At 40.4% G+C, this 19958-nt stretch overlaps 1 protein-coding gene across 2 annotated transcripts; it reads right to left on the reverse strand.

The window, feature by feature from the left end:
- Positions 1-1862: 1862 nt before the first annotated feature.
- On the reverse strand, positions 1863-11460 carry HNRNPU (heterogeneous nuclear ribonucleoprotein U). Of its 2 annotated transcripts, none has more exons than XM_037510314.2 (14): positions 10540-11460; positions 9573-9684; positions 9411-9484; positions 7388-7527; positions 6803-6902; positions 6340-6452; positions 5770-6033; positions 5331-5450; positions 4887-5015; positions 4617-4785; positions 4087-4341; positions 3603-3787; positions 3184-3255; positions 1863-2709 (listed from the first exon to the last, which is right to left on the reverse strand). In XM_037510314.2, exons 1-14 carry the CDS (start codon positions 11222-11224, stop codon positions 2656-2658), a joined length of 2472 nt encoding a protein of 823 aa, XP_037366211.1. In that variant the 5' UTR covers positions 11225-11460; the 3' UTR covers positions 1863-2655. The 2 variants fall into 2 exon arrangements, with proteins under 2 accessions (XP_037366211.1, XP_037366212.1); XM_037510315.2 differs by having other exon boundaries at positions 10597-11456.
- Between the last annotated feature and the right edge of the window lie 8498 nt (positions 11461-19958).

Genomic DNA, 19958 nt, shown 5'->3' on the forward strand with positions numbered 1-19958 from the left:
TGAGTTAACCTCATTTCTATCTAAAAAAAAAAACCAACTGATTTAACACTTTTGAATCTTGCCAATTTAACACTTTCCTATGTCTGGAATACAGTTTTCATACTATTGTAAAAGAACCACACTGAATCAACTTTTAATTCAGGGTCATCATGACAAAAATTATCTTCAAAATTTTATAGTGAAAGCACCCCTCTTTAGTTAACATCAATCTCAGCATCTTCTCTGAGTACAGCTGAAACATTTTTCTGAACTATTCATTTAGTTTGTTCATGTTCTTTGGTGTTTTTGTCTGTCATAGAGGGGAGATACAGTCATCAGTGAACAGATTGTATTATACCAAAGCCAGGCATTTCTTAGCTTACCTATTCTTCCCCCCTTTGCTCAATTGTGGTATACTCTCTGCTAAATTACTTTTTATGATCAAAAACAGACAATTGTTTTTAAATTCTGATCTTGAGACCACTCCTTAAAATCTTAGTATTTTCCTGGACAGCATTTTTTCTCTCCTAAAATCTTTTTGTACTAAATAGGCATGGTAGCCTACCAAAAGAGTGTTGTGTGTCCATTACTTTCCAATTGTTGTGTGTCCATTACTTTCCAAATTCCACAAAGCCTTAATAAGCAATTTTAAATTATATCCAAGATTTTTTAAAGAGCTCTGAATATTCCGGACACCTAAGCCCTATTAGCAAAGAAGTTTTGAGTCTTCCCCCTTGGGTAAATCTATGCAATCCTAATAACATACACTGAAAGGTAGCTCATGCAATGCAGTGGTTGCTAGCAGTTAATTGCTGAGACAAAAGCCCTTGAGGCACTACCATGTATTGTTAGGTATTCCTATGGTAATTACAAGATAAGCCTTTGTCCCAAGAAACTTCTCAACTGAACCTACACCATCATCTTAAACTCAATTCCAGCTCCTTGCAAGAAAATTCCTAGGAATATGAATAAGTTAAAGAAATCTGACTTTAAATAAAACAAAAATCTAATCAATCAAAAATATAGACAAACCTAAAACTTACCAGAACCAACCTAAAAGCACCAACCAAACACACTTAACTGAAGTCAGGTTTTAGTTCTACAATTTGACTCCTGATTCCTCACTTCACATCAGTGAGGGTCCTTTAGATTTAGTGTTCTGTGCAAACCCAATAAAATTACAATTAGGGGATCTAATGTTATCACATAGCTACAGTCAAGTTAGCAGTGTTGTGTAGTAGTGAAATCAGTAACTGGCTTGTATGATGGCTTCTAAAAGCGTCTGTTCCCAGAGTTTCATGTAAATAATCAGTTGTGGACAGCCATAAACATTTTGTAAAGATGATAAACTGAGTGTTAACTTCTCCCAGCCAGTACCTTTTTTCCCCTCATTAGATATGTTAAAAGTCATATGGCGGGGGGAGGGAGGGGAAGGGAAGAATTCAACTTTACTTCATTAAAATCAATTGTGAGTGTACATTTAAGTTTTTAAAACCTAAATGTTCCAAGTACAGAGTAAAGAATAAGCTGTCCAGAAAGCACGCAAATATTCTCCTCTTGGGAGTTTTATAAAGGGATTTTGAACCTTGATGGCGACAATCCCAAAACAAGAGTAAAATGAATTCTTTTTATTGCAAACAAACGTCTAAATTAATTTCTCCACCCACTTTCTTTAGAAAGAAAAAGAAATCAGCAGGCTAAGGAGATACCCATTCAAGAACTGACATGATTAAAAATTAAGATATAAATGGGTGACTCACAATTTCATTAGCTTACAAAGGTGGTGGAGTTAACTACTACAAGCACACTAGTTATACAGTATTTTGTGGGAGAAGGGCATACAGACATAGCTAACTTCATATAGATCCCATTAGACAACTGGATTTACAACAAGTTTTTTTAATAAGAAATGGGCAAAGCCAGCTTTCTTTTCAGAATCAAAATGCAGAACAAATGGAAAAATTATGGTATTTAACCTTCACAAGTTTGAGCCTCCACAAATAATGCAACCAAGTTTTTACATTTTTAACAGCCCTTCTACATACACTCCATCTTCTCTATCTCAGTTCCAAGTTTTATCTTCATTCCCAATTATGCCAATTCCATAGCTATTTAAAAAGAAAAAGCCTTCCCAGTTATTGTCAAAAACTACTATTTAGCGTACCCCCTCCACTGCTCAGCAAACTACAGAGAGGATGGAGTGTAATATGAGCGGTACAGAGTCTTATGCAATTCATGAGGACCATTTAGTCCTTACATGAATCTGGTTGCTAACATTTCTACTATATTGTGACAATGACTCCCGACTGTTATCTCTGTGAGAAATGGGGGGAGTAAATTCTTAATAAAAGACACCAGGTACAAAGCAACATTTTACTTTTGTTGTGATAAAAAAAAAAAGTCACATTTTACAGATAAAATGTAGAACCCTGAAATACTGACACATTCTCTTATCGTGCACAATGCTGAGGTTCTCTTACGATTCACTTTAAAACTGCAATTAAAAATGTACAAAAAAGAAAAAGAAAAAAAAAATCAACCCACAAAGCTTCTAAAAAAGGAACCCGCAGGCACTTCCTCTTGTGGAATGTTTAAAAAGTTAGCCTACTAAAGAAAACAGTCGACTTCTTGTGAAGGTTTTGGAGAAATATGTATCAGTTCGTTTTATTTGGGTATTCAATAATATCCTTGGTGATAATGCTGACTCCATGGCTTCTGACCCCAGAATTGCTGTAAGAGAAAATTTTTTTTTTAAAGAAAAAAACATCAATATGCCACTCAAACTGCTTTTAGGAAATGACAATGAATCTAATTCAGAGTAATTGCTGGAAACAAATTTATACCTGTCATAGCTGATTTCTATCAAACCAAATTTTAGTATATTTGTATTAATACCCCATTTATTATCATCAGTAAACACATTACAAAAAGAAAACATCATGACTTGGTTAGTTAATACAATTAAAGCTAGTAGCAACAAGAACAATCTGTATTAAATAATATTACTTTATTTAAAAAAAAGTTATCGGAAACTCCAACCTATTTTGCATTCAAAAAGATGACTACAACTGCAACACAATTCACACCTTGCCCTGCATTGACACTTAAACACACTTCAATCCCCAGACAAGATCTTTTTCAAGACTTATTCTTATGAACTCAAAATACAATTAAATATACATAAACACGTAAGAAATTACTTACACCCTGCTGCCACTGGTTGTAGCCCTGAGATTGATTTTTGTAGCCACGATTGTTTCCTCGTCCTCTGAAGTTCTACAAAACGGGAAACAACTGTTAAGAACTCACAGCACAACTTGTTAGGTTTGTACATGGTGACAGGGCAGAGAAATGGACGTTAATCATTAAACTCTAGCACCCCTCTCTCTATATTGGTGTGTTCTGCTCAGGAGTTTCATTTATTCATTATATGAGACATCATCATCTAACCTGACCTATTTCTAGTTACCAGGAATATCACATCTTACCAACATTTGACTTTTTCTCATGGCAACGTACTGTGTTACCTTACAATTCTTACCCAGGCTACACAAAATAAGCTTTCAAGGTTCCAGACTATATTAAAAAAAATATGCCAATGACAGGTAGAGTTAAGTCATTACCTGGTTGTAGTTTCCTCTGTTGGGCATTCCACCTCTGTTGTAGTTCCCTCTGTTTGAATAACCACCACGGCTGGGAAAAACTGGGCCACGAGGATATGGATAGCCAATTCCACCACTTCCTCCACCACCTCCACCTCTCTGTGGCATATTGCCCCTTCTGTTATATCCACCACGATTACCAGGAGCTAAAATCAAGAGATCTTTATTTTAACAGTGCTGGACGTTCTTTACACACTATTTTCTTCTTCTGGACTTATTTTAGGAGAAAGTAAATTTTAAATACAAGTTTAACCTAGTTGTGTTTATAATCAAATCACTATCAGTATTTGTTTATCAAGAATATTTTAAACTATTTGCTAGGGAGTGAGGATCTATCAGGAAGAAACTGCTTGTGTTAAATTCAGCTAAATAGACCCAAACCAGTTTAGCACGTTTCAAAACCTTGCAAATACAGATGCTCAAAACTGAAAGAAAATTGACTTGCCCCCTCCTCTGAAATTTCCACCACGCATATTGAATCCACCACGTCCTCTATGGCCACCGCCTCTGTTAAACTGGTTCTTGCCACTCTTATTCTTATTACTCTTCTTTGAGCCAGTGTTTTGTTTCTTTTCTGGTGGAAGAGCCTTTTTGCTTTCTTCCTTATATTGCTCCAAAAGTTTTTGGGCTTCCTCCTTCTGAAGTTCAACATAGGTTATTTCATCAAAGCACTCAGCTACCTCTGGCAGTGTAAAGTTCCCTACAAGGAATAAAGTCAGATTAACTTAAAATCCCACTACAAATTCACAATCCTAAAGCTTTACAATTCTTAAATGGTTTCAACCCTCATCTTCCCATGGTTTAATGACTTTTTTCCTAACACAGAAAGAAGTCAAATACTCCTACTAACAGAGAGTTAATGTAACTCCTCCAAGTGTATTACCAGCAGAAAATGCTAATTCACAGTTCCCACATGTAAGACACCAATCACTTTCAGAAATTTAAACACAGTAATAACAGAAATAAATCCCATGCCTTTCATTTTGAGGACTGCATGTTCTGGTAGGTCTTTCCCCTCAACTTCCGCTTTCTTTTGTGTTCTTTGCTTATAGTCTTCATCTTTTGGGCAAACTACAACTGCTTTTCGTTGAAAGCCTGCGAACAAGCACATTTTTCTCCTCTGGGCAGCAGCAGACACATTTGTCTTTAAAAAAGAAAAAAAAAAAAAAAAAGTCCATATAATCCCCATCACTCCACACAAATCCATTTTCAATTACCTTTTTTCAAATTAAAAGCTTAATTTACCTGATCCAAAATGAAATTTCGCTTCTTACGTGCAGCAATCTCAATAAACTTTCCAAGACACTGTGGAGCTCTCTGCAACAGTGTGTTCAGTTTTCCAGTATCTGCCATTTGCTTCTTAAAACCTGCCACCTATTTGCAAAAGTTAAAATTTTCCTTTGACATTTGTGTATCTTAAGCCAAGCCCTTAATTAGCATTAGCTTCCATCTTTATAAAAAGTAGGCAACATTTTGAAATTTTAAGTTTTTCTCACTGTTGCTACAGAAAGTCACTTATGCAACAAGAACTATACAATTCAATTTATTTAAGCTGCTAATGTTAATAAATGAAAGAATTCTACAGAGAATTAAGTCTGGTTATTTGAAAGGCAGTTTAAGTTATGAAGAGTCTAACTGAACCAGTGTAACTTTCCAAAACTCTTATGTCTGAATTAAAAGCTTACATACCATCATTTTATCCATAATGGTGTTTGTTCCAAGAATGTTGTATTTACCAGGGTTTTCTGCTGCATGTTTAGTAACCCAGGTAGTTTTTCCAGCTCCTGGCAAGCCAATCATCATAACAACCTAGAATGGAAAGAAATGTTATTCAACTGCCTATTTGGTAACAGCTACCTAATGCTCCTTTTTTTTTTAAATGCCTAAGAACCTAGTTTAAAATATCTAACTTTTCATAACCCCTGTAACAGGAATTACATTTGTGAAAAATTAACACTCCACATGAAAGGGGAGACAACTTCTAAAAAAAGAACCCATTGCTTGACAGCAGCAAGTATAGTTGAAAGTAAATGAAACAGACTAATCATGCAGCTCATCTAAATATCATTTTGCCAAGCAAAATTTACCTATGTTTTTTTTTTGGGGGGGGGGGGCAAGAATCACTTACTTCACAATCTTTCTTCTCTTCAGGCCCTTTTGGTCCTCTAACTCGATCCTCTAAGGGGACATTCTGGATGAAAGTATAGTCTTCAGGTATTGGGAAATATGGCTTTTCCTTTTGACCAAAATTAAATTCAACTGCACAGTTGTGGCAGAGAACATGTGGGAAGAGTGGCCGTCCAGCAAGAACCTCCTTACTAATTTTGAAAGCAACACCAAGATCTTGTCCATTCTTAGCATAAGAGAGTTCTACTTCATCACTTTCAAAGTTCTGTTGATGGGGGAAGAGGGTGAATAGTTAATGGTTTGAAATTTGTTTCCTAGAAGCCTTCTGTAATAACTGCAAACTAGGAATGAAGCTTATCCTACTTTAAAACACATTTAGGTTACGTTAAGGGCTTTCTAATGGTTATAAAACAATGGAAGCTGTTATCTAAAAAAGCAGAAACAAATAGTGACCTGGAAGGTAACAGATTTTCCAGTTAATTCATCTTAACCCGATTTCAGTTAAGTTGAAAGCTGACAAGAACTTAACATTTTAAAAAGCCAATTATACATGGAAATTTAGCTGACTTACAGCAAAACATGTGATCACATCATTTTCATCAAACTTTTCTCCATAATCTTCAGTCTCACAGTTGCATGTTTTTATTCCTTTCAAAGAATACCCATAAGAAAATTCTTCTTCACCTAAGAAAGTAACTTTCATTTAGTCATTTTCAAACAGTCCCAATAGCCCACATATTACCTTACTATTTAATACGTAGGAATCAAAAAAGAGCAGTCAGTATATAATCTACTAGTCTTTCATTCACACGGACTATGAGACCAAAATTCCCAAACTGAGCAACATGGAAAACATTCTATTTTAAAATGATCATAAAAACTAAATAAACTTAAAAATTAAACCCATGTCCACCATCTCTAAACTATTAAATGGATAAAAACAGACCAATTTAGAATGCCTTCTATAGTCTGTGTCCTAGAACACCCTGAACTGAACATGCATGAATACATTAATAATGAAATGGAAACTTTACCAAGCAACATTCCACTTGTGGTTAGTGACCAACCAATCCGAACTTCATGTATGTCAATATCTTTAGTATATAAATGTCTTACTGGGATCTTCTCTGTAACCTAAAAGTTAAACCATAGATGATCAAACTATAAATAAGCCAATGAATATGATAAACCTTTGAGCCCTGGCTTATTTCATTTGGCCCAGGGACTAATTCTTCTGTGATTACCTATACATGAAGAAAACCACTCAAGCCCCCATCTCCAACATTCATAAGAAATTTCAAAATGGAGGTAACTGGCGTTTGACTTGAAACGGTTTAAGTACTCCAACCGAGTAACATTAAAAATGTTTTAAAATGACATTATTTTTATTTTTAAACTAACTTTGGTGACCCTTTCAATTACCTATAAAAAAGGAAACGCCCTGAAATAAAAGTCAGGATCTGTATGGCAAATTCTGATTAAACATGTTCAACTGTTACAAAATAAAGGTACCATGCCCCTCTTCTAGTCCACAATGTTTAAAAAATAGAAGTCTCTTTGATGTCTAATAGCATCAGACAAATGAAAACTCGGGAGTTCTTTAAAAAGAAAAAATTTACCTTCATCTCAAAACAGACTTTGCCTTTTGACACTCCGTAAGATGCCCTTCCTCCAGCCCAGAGAAAAGCAAAACTCTCCATGGTAAGGGAAGATGCACTGAGGCGATCTCTTGATATTTTAAAATGTAGATCACAATTATCTGTAATATATCAAATATTATTTCTTTTGACAGCCAACGTAAAAATATCTGCTACGTAGACAAAACTTGGTTATTAAATTATTGCACATTTCTTAAATGCTACATAGAAATTGCTTTTAATCATGCTGCTATTCTAATTTTCAGTTTAAGCCCCACTCCCACCAAGTCACTCTTGCCAAATTACAAACTACTAAAGTGTGTAGTAACTAAGAGAAACCAAGGCTTTACATGTATATTTTAAGTTCATAAAATAAAACAATATGACATCAATACATACCTGCTCTGCTCTTTACCTTGATTTAGAGGCAAGCAGTAGAGGATAGCAGGAAATCAAAGTGAAGCATGCCAGAACCAGGTAGAATTTACCAGTGCCAAAATAAAACTGAAGGGAGGCCACGGACCAAATATTTTAAAAGGAGTATGAGTTTTTGATCCTGCACTTTGAAATTTTAAAGCACCAGCAACTCTAGAGCCTAAATTCTTTTCTAAAACTTGTGAAGGCAACTTCATTCTACAAAGCACAAACCTGATCTAATGTTAGGCATTGACAATTCTAGACCCCATCCCCAAAGCTTTCCTGTTAGTGAAAAATAATGGGGGCTTATTCACTTCTAGGATTATCCAAATCCAAAGTCTTTAACCTAGCTACCTTTGGGTCACTGGCTTATTAGCATGCACCTTCTCAGAATTCCCAAGTGAGGGAGAGCTAAAATTTAGAAAGCTGTTTTCATTTATGTGAGGAAACGGATACTTTTCAATAAATTGCATTCGAACCCAATATTACACTTAAATTCCAAGGTGATCAGCTTAAAAAAAAAAAAAAAAAAAAACCACATCTGTTTGCCTTTTAGTAATCTGGTTACCTTATTAAATCATTGCTTCAGTATCTTGCAAATTTCTATTGAGTTTATATTTAACTGAAATTAGCATAAAACTTAAATCTACTACTTTCCCCATATGCATCTTTTAAAAATTTGGAACTTCAAACTTCACTATCAACTACCTCTAAAGAGTATACACTAATAAAATCAAGTTTTACGTTTACACTATTACAAATCTGAATAGAAATCTGTATGGGGTGAGAATCTAAGCTCTACAGGACGTAAATCTATTTTTCATCCTTTGTTCTGTTCATCACTTATAGAATTGTGCTTTCTATTGTGCAAATTGTGTAAATTTTGTCATAAAAATTACAAATCTGACAGCCAAAGCCCATTTAGAGGTTTGCAATACTTCCTCATACTCAATTGCAACCCAACTGGGTAAAGTAGCAATATTTACAGCGCTGCCATGATACCATCGCTGCTGAAGAAAGCTAGTGGCCCAGTGATAGCCCACTGCTGCTGCCCCAGGTCTTTGGAAGAAATCAACTTATGTTAAAGCAGCAGCTACTGAACTGGAATTGAGAACAAAAGAATGGTTATTGAAAAAGTAAATTACAATCTTTTAGAATAGGGAATATACTTGTGAACTAATGGGAAAAATCATTAATAAATATTTAACTAGTCCAAATAGCTCACTTTAATAAAGTCCACAAGAAATTACCTTAAAGTCAAAGCCTAGGACACATTATTAGTCTTACAAGTTTCAGCTAACTAGTCAGAAAATCGGCATTGATTTTAACATTCCTACCATTACTTTCAAAATACATTTAAAAAACTATCAATTTACCAGAACCTTTCAAATGATCAATACAACTAATGCTAAGTTAAACATTAAACTACTGGAACCAAAGTAAAAGCCATCAATCTTCCTGCTTTTTACAAAACCCCTTTCAGTTCACTAATCTTTCTGCATTTAAGCTCACTTTACTGCAGTAAGTTTTCTAACATTTTGGAACCAAAATCACATTTGGTAACTGGAGAAGAAACCACTTCACTTACAAGTATCAAGACAAACCACTGTGTCATCGAAGTGTTCATCTTCTTCTTCAACAGGTGGCTGAGGAGATTTGGCTCTGAAAGACAGAAATGTCTCCTGATACAGCTTTTCCCACAAAAGAATAAAGAACGGGTAACAAGTAAAACTAAGTCAGCATCCTCTACCTGCTGTACTTGTTCTCTTCAATATACTCAAAATATCCACGGCCATGATCTTCACGAGGTCTTTTAACACCCCTCTTTTTATCTCCGCCTTTCTGCTCTGTTTTGCCGTCTCCTATAACACACAACACGCCTATGTCAGAGGCCCAGCCGCAACACCACACGCACAAATCCCCGCTTCTGTTCATGGCGCAGAAAGGGCTCCAGTTTTACCCTGGTTTTCCGCACATTTCCAATCTCCGAGTCAAATACGCATCCAAGCAATCAGCTATGAATTGGATTAAAGTTAGTGACGCAATCTAAACACATTTTTAATCTTGCCGGTCCCGTGGAAAATTCGAGAAAGCGACGGAAAACGACCGGGCGCCGGCCGCGGGCCCACGTGTACCCCGAAGAGAGTTCAGGAAAAGGGGCGGGGCCTCGCGGGCCTCGCGCCCAGCGCGCCCCTCCCCCACCCGGGCCCGCGCTCCCGGAGGCCGCATTGTACTGATCTTCCGCCCCGCGCTCCCCGCCCGGCCCCGCCCGCCGGAAATGACGTCAAGCGAGCCCCGGCGCTCCTTGCACAATACAGTGGCCCAGAGCCGCCAAAGCGCGCCCGCCCCGGGCCCTCGGGCTGCTCCCCTCCCCCCGAGACATGTGCCCGCACCGCGCGCACGCAGCGCCGCGGCGCCACCGCGGGCCGGCGGGGCTCCCGCCCGCCGCCCGCCCGCGGCTCCTCCCCCTCCAGCGGCAGCTGCAGCTCCCCCTGGCTCCCGAGCCACATAATGGAGGCGCTGCCACCGCCGTCACACACACACCGAGCCCGGGCCTCTCGGCTAATCCGGGATTCCCCGCGCCCCCTCCCCCACGCCTCCCTCGCAGCGGCCCCCGCCCGGGGCTCCCTCCGCCCGGCGGGGCTCCGGCAGGCCTGGGGCACGGTCCCCACCCGCGCGGGCCTCCCGCCGCGCGCAACGTACAACGCAGCACTCACCCGCCGCCGGAGCCCCGGGGCGACCGCCGCCTCCGCCGCCTTCCGCCTTCTTCTTACCTCCCGCCTGCTGCTGGCCCTGCCTCGCCCCGGGCGGCGCTACCGTCACCGCGAACAGCGAGGTGGGGCCGCTGCTCTTCCCCGCGGCCTCCTTGGCAGCCCCGCGCTGCTGCTGGGGCTGTTGCTGCGGCGTCGCCGGCGGTTGGGACTGCTGCTCCCCGTGCCCGTTCTCGTCGCCCGCGCCTTCCTCCTCGTCGCCCAGCTCATCCTCGCCTTCCTGGAAACCCTGATCGTCGCCGTTCTCGTCTTCCGAGGCGGCCTCCTCCTCCTCCATCGGGCCCGAGTCGGCCGCCCCCGCGGCCCCGTTCTCCTCCCCTAGCTCCATCTGGTCGCCATCCAAGGCCGCGATCCCTTCCTCCTCCTCTTCCTCCTCCTCTTCGTCGCCGCCGGCCGCGGCCTCCTGCTCGAGGCCTGCACCCGAGCGCCCGGCGGAATCCCCGCCCAGGTCTAGGCTGCCGTTCCCGGGCTCCATGGCGGGGCGGCCCCCGGCCTCCTCGTCGTCCAGCGCGGCCTGGAGGCGCTCCATGAGATCGGCCTTGAGGCCCTTGTCGGAAAGGCGCCGCTTCTTGAGCTCCTCTTTCAGCTCCGACACCTTCAGCTTTTTTACATTAACAGGCGAGGAACTCATGGTGAGGGCCCCGATTCACCGCTAGGCGCTGGCTCAAACTTGGCTCCGCTCACTCGGCCACTGGCGGCGGCTGCGGCGGCTGCTCCTCGGCTCGGGCGGCGGCTGCGGCTGCGGCTGGAGTGGGTTCGTGCTGCAGAGCGGACCCGCCTGGTGTCGAACGGCGCCAATTCCTTTCACCGAGTTCGCGAGGGAGACGCGGAGACTCGCCTGGCGCGAGCGAGCACGCAACGTCCTCTCGCAGGGGCGGCGCCGCGCACGTAATATAGGCGCCCCGCCCCCTCGTGACGCGGGCGCTGCGCGGAGGGAAGCCGGAGCGCGCCCGCGCGCCGCCCCGCCCCGCCCGCCCCGCCCCCGCGCCGGCCCCCGCCCCGCGCCGGGCCCGGCCGGGAGCGCGGCGCGGTCCCCGCTCGGCGCTTCCAACTGGGACTGAGCAAATGGAGGAAAAGGAAACCGCCGTTCGGTTAAACCGACCCGCTGCGACATCTCCCGGCCCCTCCGGGGCTTCGGCGGCGATGCACGTTTTGCTTTTTGCTTGTCCGGCCCGGAGGCCGCGTTTACCCACACCCTCTCATTCCTCCCCTCGGCCCCTCGCGGTTCGCCGCCGCCGGCCTTTTCTTCCATCTTAGGCCGCCCGCGCCCGCGCCCGCGCCCCGGCTCTGTTTCCAACTCCCTCAGTTTTCATTTGTTTTGATTTGTAAAACACTAGTTGGCAGCTGGACGCAGGGGATTTCCTAGCGCCATGTGTGTTTACTTTTTCTCAGCCTCGCCTCGCGCCCCGGGTTTTGAGTTCGGGAAGGGCGAGGGCCGGGCCCTTCTTTGTTCCCGGCCCCTCTGGCCCGGCCGCGACACAGAGACTCGGCGTCAGGGCCCGGGCGTCGTGCTGCAGGACCGGCCCCGCGGGCCTGCCCATGGCGGCTGCGGCTACTGTGCGCCCAGCCGGGGAAGTTAAACAGGCCGCGTTTCCGAGCTGTCTCTCCTGCCGGCTGGACGGACCTCCCGTGGGACAGACGCCGGCCCGCGCACCCGGCCAGCGCGGTCGCGAGGTCCCTGCAGCTGCCCACGAGCCCTGGCCCAGCCACATAAACACCTTGATTGTGTGTCCCTGTGCCTCTAGAACAGCTCTTGGCCAAAGCATGCTGAAAATAATGAAAACACATGGAAAATAAAGGGCCTTGACTTTGTAAAAAGAAAAAATAGACACTCTCAAAAAGAAATCTGTTATTTCGGTGTATTTTAGAAGTTAAATTTTTCGCTTTACTAAGTAAGGGGTATGTCATGTCCTGAAGTTTTAGGGCACCAGACTGTAGGTTTGTGATAGAGGTCAACGTTTTAAACTCCAGAGAATCTGCACAGTCACTAGCCAGTGTTCCACAATCTGGCTAAGGAGATCAGTTATACCCACTGTTCGGTGCTTTAGCTGTTAGAATAATGCTGCCCCAATATTGATTTGAAATTTGGAAAAATACACATAGGAACTTTCTCCCTTAAACTAGTAGGATTTAACTGATTAATAAATATTAGCTTTAAGGTTCTTTTTCAACAGCTCTAATGAAACACGTACTTTACCTGACATGCATAGAGATGAAATATTAGCATTTGTGAAATGATTTGACTTGAAATTAATGAACTATGTAGAGCACCGGTAATTCTGAGCTCGGGGTAATGGAGGTTTAAGGGATAGCACCCAAAATAGGAACTTTCAGAGAGTGCCAAAAATTCATTTTCGCCTTTGGTTATAATGTCCTTGGTATGTATGTGTAAACAAGTCACAGACTGGAATTTTAATTTTTTTAATTTTTTGTCCTTGTTCAAAAATGGGGAGAGAGCTACCAGGGGCTTGCTTGTATGTTCACACACTGGATAATTAGTCCCTTCAAGAACCACAGTTAAATCAGTTATCATGATGGTCCTTGAAGTTTGTAGGTGTTCTTAGATATTATTTACAATTTTAAATATTGCTTATAGGAAAATAATTTCCGTATAAATGCAAAAAAAAACTATAAAAATAAAGTTATGTATCTATAATCTACTTACAACTATAGTTTTTTTAACATAGCAGTTGTAATAATAAACATGAAAACAATTCAGATGGACATGCCAAAGGTCCATGGCTTTATCTCCAAGAGTTTTGAAGACCCTCAGAGCTTGATGGAATTTGGAGATCATCCTGAGTCTGCTCATTTCACAGCCCAGAAAGCAGAGGCCCTCACTGCTCCCCCACCCCAAAACCCCAGTGCTCCTCCATTACATTGGGTGAACTTAGAAGATATTTGAAAGAAAAAAGGTTTTTATAAATGCTCAAAGATCCATCATCTTACAGTTTGTCCTTTTTAAAAATAGGTGAAATCTGTCATTTGATATTTTATGTTACCACTTGAAAGTACAAGCGATGACTTAATTTTACTGATTGTTTTGCTTCTTATACTTTCAATGTCATCATGATAGCCCTATTTTAGAGACCAGTGTGTTAAGAGGTCACTTTTGTTTTTGGTGAGGGACTTATAAGGAACCTAAAATTCCCCATTTTTGAAATTCTGGAGACTACCTCTAATACAGAGTGGAATAGGAGACAAATTCTCAAATGCATAATGTGATTGGTGAATTATCCATGAGTACTAGATCTTGCAAAGGTCATTACAAAGTTAGAGTACTCAGAATGTATAGTTTATATTTTGATGTTGAAGCAAAGACACATACCTAAATGCCATAGTTTGACGCACAACTCGCTCAGCGAATAATTTTTGAGCATCTTCCCTAATAAAGTCACCAGTGTCCATGGAATATAGCAGTGAACTCTGTAATTATGCTTTTGCTCTCTTAGGGAGAGTTAGCCAACACGCAAAATAGAGATGGTAACAAGTACTAGAAGGAAATAAGAAATGGGAGAGGGACAGAGGTGGGGCTAAGATTTGAGTTAGAAAATGAGTGGTCACAGAAGCCTGAGAAATCCCTTAGCATTTGAGTAAATTTCTGGAAGCTGTGGAGGGAACAGTAAATAGAGAGGCTTTAGGAGAAAGATAGGAAGTGAAAGCAGAGCTAAGAGAAGAGGGACAGGTTTTCAGCAGTCTTGTAAGCAATTTGCTAAAGACTGGCTTTTGGCTCAGTGAGATGGAAGACATTGAAGGGTTGTTAGCAGTGAAGTGACAGGAGCTGACAGGAAAGCTAAGCTTAATGGATTCAGGATACTATTCCACTAAACTTGGTTAGTTTTTCATATAATACCATCCTAACTGAAATTAATGAAAGAAGCAAGAAATATGCTAAAGTAATATTTTCCAAGATTACAAAAATGTTCAAAGTTACAAGTCCTTCACATTATGCATTACAAGTAGACACTTTCAAATAGACAAACAGGAAAATCCAATTGGAAAGAAAGATGTACCAAATTCTGATTAAAAGTACAATCTTAAAAATCAGACTTTGCTTATAGTCTCATCACACCACATAATGGCTTTGGGTCCTTGGACGAGATACATAATTTACTTCTCTGTGCCTCAGTTTACTCATGTATAAAATGATAGCCGACTCATGAGGTTGTTGGGAAAATTCACTAAATATACAGTGCTGGGCACAGGACAGGAGCTTAATAAATATTAGTCCTGGGGCCTCCCTGGTAGCGCAGCGGGTTGAGCACAGCTCTGCGCTGTGAAGCTGTCCACATACAGCGCAGGTTCGATTCCTGGAAGGCCAGGGAGATTCCCACATGGTGTGGCAGACCTCTCCTGTCTGTTGCTCCCGCTGCTCCCCCTTACCAGTGCTTTCGGTCTGTCTGCCTGTTCTGCTTCCCATTCTGTCTCTGGTGAGTCCTCTCACCCTCCCATGCCTTTGGCCTGTACCCCAGCTATTGTTATAAATAAAAAATAAATCCTAAAATAAATAAATAAATATTAGTCCTCATTAGGTGGGTGGAACAATTTGATATACTAGATTTTAATTAACATTAAATCTTATTTAGGAAATTTTTACTATACATATATTGTAAATTATCAATTGTTCATGGTTAGACATGGTTAGACATCAGACTAGCAAAGATTGAAATGAAGTCTGGACAGGAGAGTAAAGCCTTTACTATTACCAGGTATGTGACCCTTGGAAATTACATGATCTTTCTGGATATTAGCTCTCTCATCTATCAACAAGCAGAGCAGACCAGATTTGTAGAGTCTTTCCAACAAGGACTTCTGTAAGTTTCCTTTTTGCTGACTCCAAGACTAAATGGGGAAGCACTGTTAAACTTAAATTGTCACTATTCATATTCAGGTTTTACTTATATTTAAAACTTTGCATTAGAGTCTCATTGCACTCTACAATTTATGAGTAGACATGAAATTGGAACTAGTGTACTATAGTTTTTTAATTTTAAAATGGTACAAAATACTTGCATTTATATGAGAGTTGGATACCACAGCAAATGAAGTTTTCAAATAAGTGGTTTCTATTTGAGTCATCTTGTCTTTGATATTATTACTCTGTCTTTACATAAGTTATGTAACTTTTGTTTTTTTTTAAGATTCATTTATTTATGCATACTGGGGTACAGTATGGGGTACAGGTCAGAGGATACACCAGTGACAGAGCGGGGAACAGAACAGGCAGTTTGAAATACACTGCTGAGGGGAGCAGCGGACAAGACAGGAGAGGTCTGCTGCAACATGTGGGTAGCTTCCTGCCCTGGGATTGAATTCCTGCTGCAGTGACTGCGGATAGCTTCATAGGTTGCATCTTAACCCCTTGTGCCACCAGGGAGGCTCTCTGTAACTTTTGTAGAAAAAATGTGCCCATTAGAAAGTTGCAAAAAATTGGAATCATGCAGTTAATCATAAGACATCAGAACATTTCTGGTAACTGGAATATTCACCAGGTGAAAATTGGTAACATTGACGAAATGTTAAACAAAGGTAAATTGAGTGAAGCAAAGTTTGTAAAGTTGTGCCAGACACATTAGGAGTGTCTGGCCACAGCCATACTACCTGACATAACAGGATGAAGAAAAATATTCAAGCAATCCTGGGTTACATGACCAAGAATGAGATGAAAGACTAAAGTGATAAATGACCTCATAAGCTCTTGCCTTTTACCTGCACCTTTATCATCTCTCTCAAGCTATTCAAAGTTCCTGGGAGGGGACAGGGAGCAAAACAGACTTACCGCACATCTTGTCAGTATCTTCTAGCAACATTCCCTGGAAGTCCAGTACTGTGTAGGGAATGGGATAGAGGTTCAGTAATGAGAATATCTTCCCAAAATGTGTGAATTTGAATTGCCCTACAATCATAATGCACACTAGAAAACTAATTTTAAAAGAAAATTTTCAAAAAGTCAAATAGAGGTTGTGATTTTTTTCTAATTTATCATGCTCATGGATTTTTAGCCCCCCACCATCACCCTTTATAACCCTTTTATTTTTTCTCCTTTCCCCTCCCTCTTAACCTCAGAAACCTCACTTGGTTCATTAGTGTGAAAGATTAGTTTTGTAAGTATTTTACTTTGCCAAATGGTCTGTTACTAAAAAGTCCAATATTTGTCACTGTCATTCTGACTTGCTTTACAAATTCGATTCCCTCAAACTCCTTCTATTGTGTTGTAAATGGCAATATTTTGTCTTTCTTCATGGCTGAATAGTGATCCACAATATGGATATAGCACATTCTCTTCTTCTAATTCTATGTATATCGGCGGGCACTTTGTTGTTTCCATGTCCTAGTAATGTACATGTCCATGTAAATTATGCTGCAATAAGCATCGTAAGGCATATGATTTTTTGCATTGATGGTTTCTTGTTCTTTGGACAGATGCCCAAGAGTGGGATTGCTGGGTCATATGGTATTTCTATTTTTAGTTGTTAAAGGTAAATCCAGGTGGCTTTTACAAATGGCTGCACCAGTGTACATTCTCAGCAACAGTGTAATAGGGCTCCACTTTCTCTCCATCCCCTCCAGTACTTGTTGTTAGGGGTCTTTAATATGTGCCATTCTCACAAGCATGAGATGGGATCTCATTGTGGTTTTGACCTGCAACTTCCTTATTAACGGCAATGATGTATCTGTTGGGCTCCTGAATGTTCTCTTTGTCATGTATCTGTTCTGATCTGCTGCCCATTTATTAATTGGACCATTTGTTTTTTTAATTCTTGAATGTTTTCTGTTTATCTTGGATATTAACCCCTTGTCAGTTGTTTAATATATGAATTCTCCCTCCCATTCAGTAGGATATCTTTTTAATCTACCCATATTTTCTTTATATGGAAATTTTTTAACTTGAGGTAATCTCAGTTGTAAACTTTTTGCTTTTATTTCTTTTTCCATAGGGCTCAAATCTCCAAAAACATCTTTATCATTGATTTCATGAAATGTATCAACAATATTTTTCCCATGTAATTTTTATGTTGCAGTTCTTATATCTAAGTCACTAATCCATTTATAATTTATTTTTGTGCAGGGTGTTAGCAAATGGTCCAACTTCCTCTTTTGCGCATAGTTGTCTACTTTCCCCAGCACCATTTGTTAATGAGACTCTCTTTTGTCTCTAAAATAATCATGACTTCTTTATAAATGAGTTAAGTATTAATATGTATGTGGATATATTTCTGGGATTTTGATTCTGTTTCATTAATCCATGTGTGTATTTTTATCCCAAATCCATATTGTTTTAATTACTGTTGCCTTATAGTATTATTTAAAGTCATGTAATGTGATGCCTCCATTTCACTCCCTTTTTTCTCAGAACTGCTTTTGCTCTTCAAGGTCTTTTTATGGTTCCATATAAATTTTAATATTTTTTATTCAATTTCTTTGAAGAATAGTGTTGGTAATTTAATGGGGCTGTGATAAATTTTATTTATTAAAGGTTTCTTGGCATAACACCCTTTAAATAGATAGGTAGGTAGATAGATAGGTAGATAGATAGATAGATAGAACAAGTAAACTACTTTACAAGGTCAGCCTTCCACCTGACTATTATTATTGTCAGCACTAGTGAGCACCATCCAGTTTTATCAGTGATCCTAAACTAAACTCTGCTAGAGAGAATAATCCTAAACAAAGCAAAATTTTCATGATTCTGTGGATTTAATTACAAGCTCAAGTACTCTTCCCGTTATACCAACAACGTATTGTGCAATCGCTTCTATCTAGTGAAACAGGGTTGTGCTAAAACTGATTTCATACTCATGTTCAGAGTTGCCATGCCCACGACTGTAGAGTCCATTCCTATATTTGTATGTTCCATGTGTCCTAATCCATTTCCTCCTTAGATAACAGCGACAAATAAAGAGAGACTTCAACTCCTAGCAATATGATCAAGTACAGATGCTCAATATTTTGGGGGGACTTATTTAAAAGTTAGTGTTAGACTATTAAGTCTTCCAATTCCAGATATACATACCATCAAAAAGTATCATTCGATAGATGACCATTATCTGGAAAAGTACATAAATAAGATTATTGAGCAGTGCTAACCTGTGCTAACCTGGTCAGTATAGTAGCCACTAGCCACATATAGCTTTCTAAATTTAACTTAAACTAAAAATTTGATTCTCAGTAACACCAATTTCAAATGCTCTATAGCTTAATGGATGATACAGATTAGAATTTTTCCATATCCCAGAAAGTTCTTTGGGACAGCATTGTTAAAAGCTGTTTTGAAGAATCAACTTACACCAAGGAAGTTATATATGGCTCAACAGTCAATCTAAATGGGAGTGTGTGTTTGTGTGTGTGTGTGTGTGTGTCCATGTGCTTGCACGACATATACTTATAGACACATATATATATAGTAAACTACCAACTCATTTATTTATTTACTTAATAAATATTTATTGAACACCTGCTCTGTACCAAGTAGTGCAATATGTGCAGGGAAGACAGATGTGGATGACACCATCTCAGGCCTCCAATAGCTTGCATTTTGGAGAGAAATGCAAGCTGTAATCAGGATACTATGGGATACTAGTTCAGCTACATGGGGAACGAGCCATCTCGACCATCTACTGAGCCCATGTCTCTGGGGTTCCCGTGGTGTACGTTGGTGTACACATGCTTGTCCACCCACAAGCATCCACACATGCAGAAACAAAACCAAATCTCATATATACAATCAAGAATCCAGTTGTATGACATTTGCAAGTAAACAGTAATTAGCTATGATTATCTTATATCATATTCATTATTCTGTATTAAGAGCTGCCTATCATTTGCAGGCTTCTGCCAGCTGATAATTAAGTAAATCCTTCATTAAAAGCTACAGTGCTTCCTGCACTGTCCTAAGTGCCTAGACATTATGTTTACTCTGTGTCTATGTGGCCTTTCCTTCTTTTCCCTATTTTCACTTTGCTCTGCCCAAGCATACTTTAGATAAGAGGCAGTTTAACTCTGCTATATTTTGTCCAAATTCGTTATTTATCTTATGAACTGCCTCTTATGTAGCCAGTCCCCGTGCTGGGTACTTTATACAAAATAGCTCTAATTCTCATAACAATATCCTAAGGTATTATTAGTCTCAACTTATGGATACGAAAACTGAGAATCACAGGGGCTAAGGAACTTGGCCACGGTTGATAAATGGCGAAACTGAGATATCAAATCAGAACTGGCTGACTCCCATGCCCAAACTTCCTTTCTTGCACCAATAAGTGTGTGTCATTAGAGTTTTAAAATCAAAACTGACACACGTTCTGCTCCAGCAAGATTTTATAGTACTGTATAGTCCGGAGAAAGAAACAGGCAAACAACAACTA

Source organism: Talpa occidentalis, unplaced genomic scaffold, assembly GCF_014898055.3.
Source record: "Talpa occidentalis isolate TD23 unplaced genomic scaffold, MPIMG_talOcc4v2.1 talOcc4.14, whole genome shotgun sequence".
In the NCBI taxonomy this organism is placed as follows: domain Eukaryota; kingdom Metazoa; phylum Chordata; class Mammalia; order Eulipotyphla; family Talpidae; genus Talpa; species Talpa occidentalis.

Coding starts and splice junctions, on each gene's coding strand:
- HNRNPU (XM_037510314.2), bottom strand. CDS start 11,224: ATGAGTTCCTCGCCTGTTAATGTAAAAAAGCTGAAGGTGTCGGAGCTG. Junction 6,903..7,387: donor AAGTCTGTTTTGAGATGAAG/GTAAATTTTTTC, acceptor TTTAACTTTTAG/GTTACAGAGAAGATCCCAGT. Junction 6,034..6,339: donor ATGTGATCACATGTTTTGCT/GTAAGTCAGCTA, acceptor CCCCATCAACAG/AACTTTGAAAGTGATGAAGT.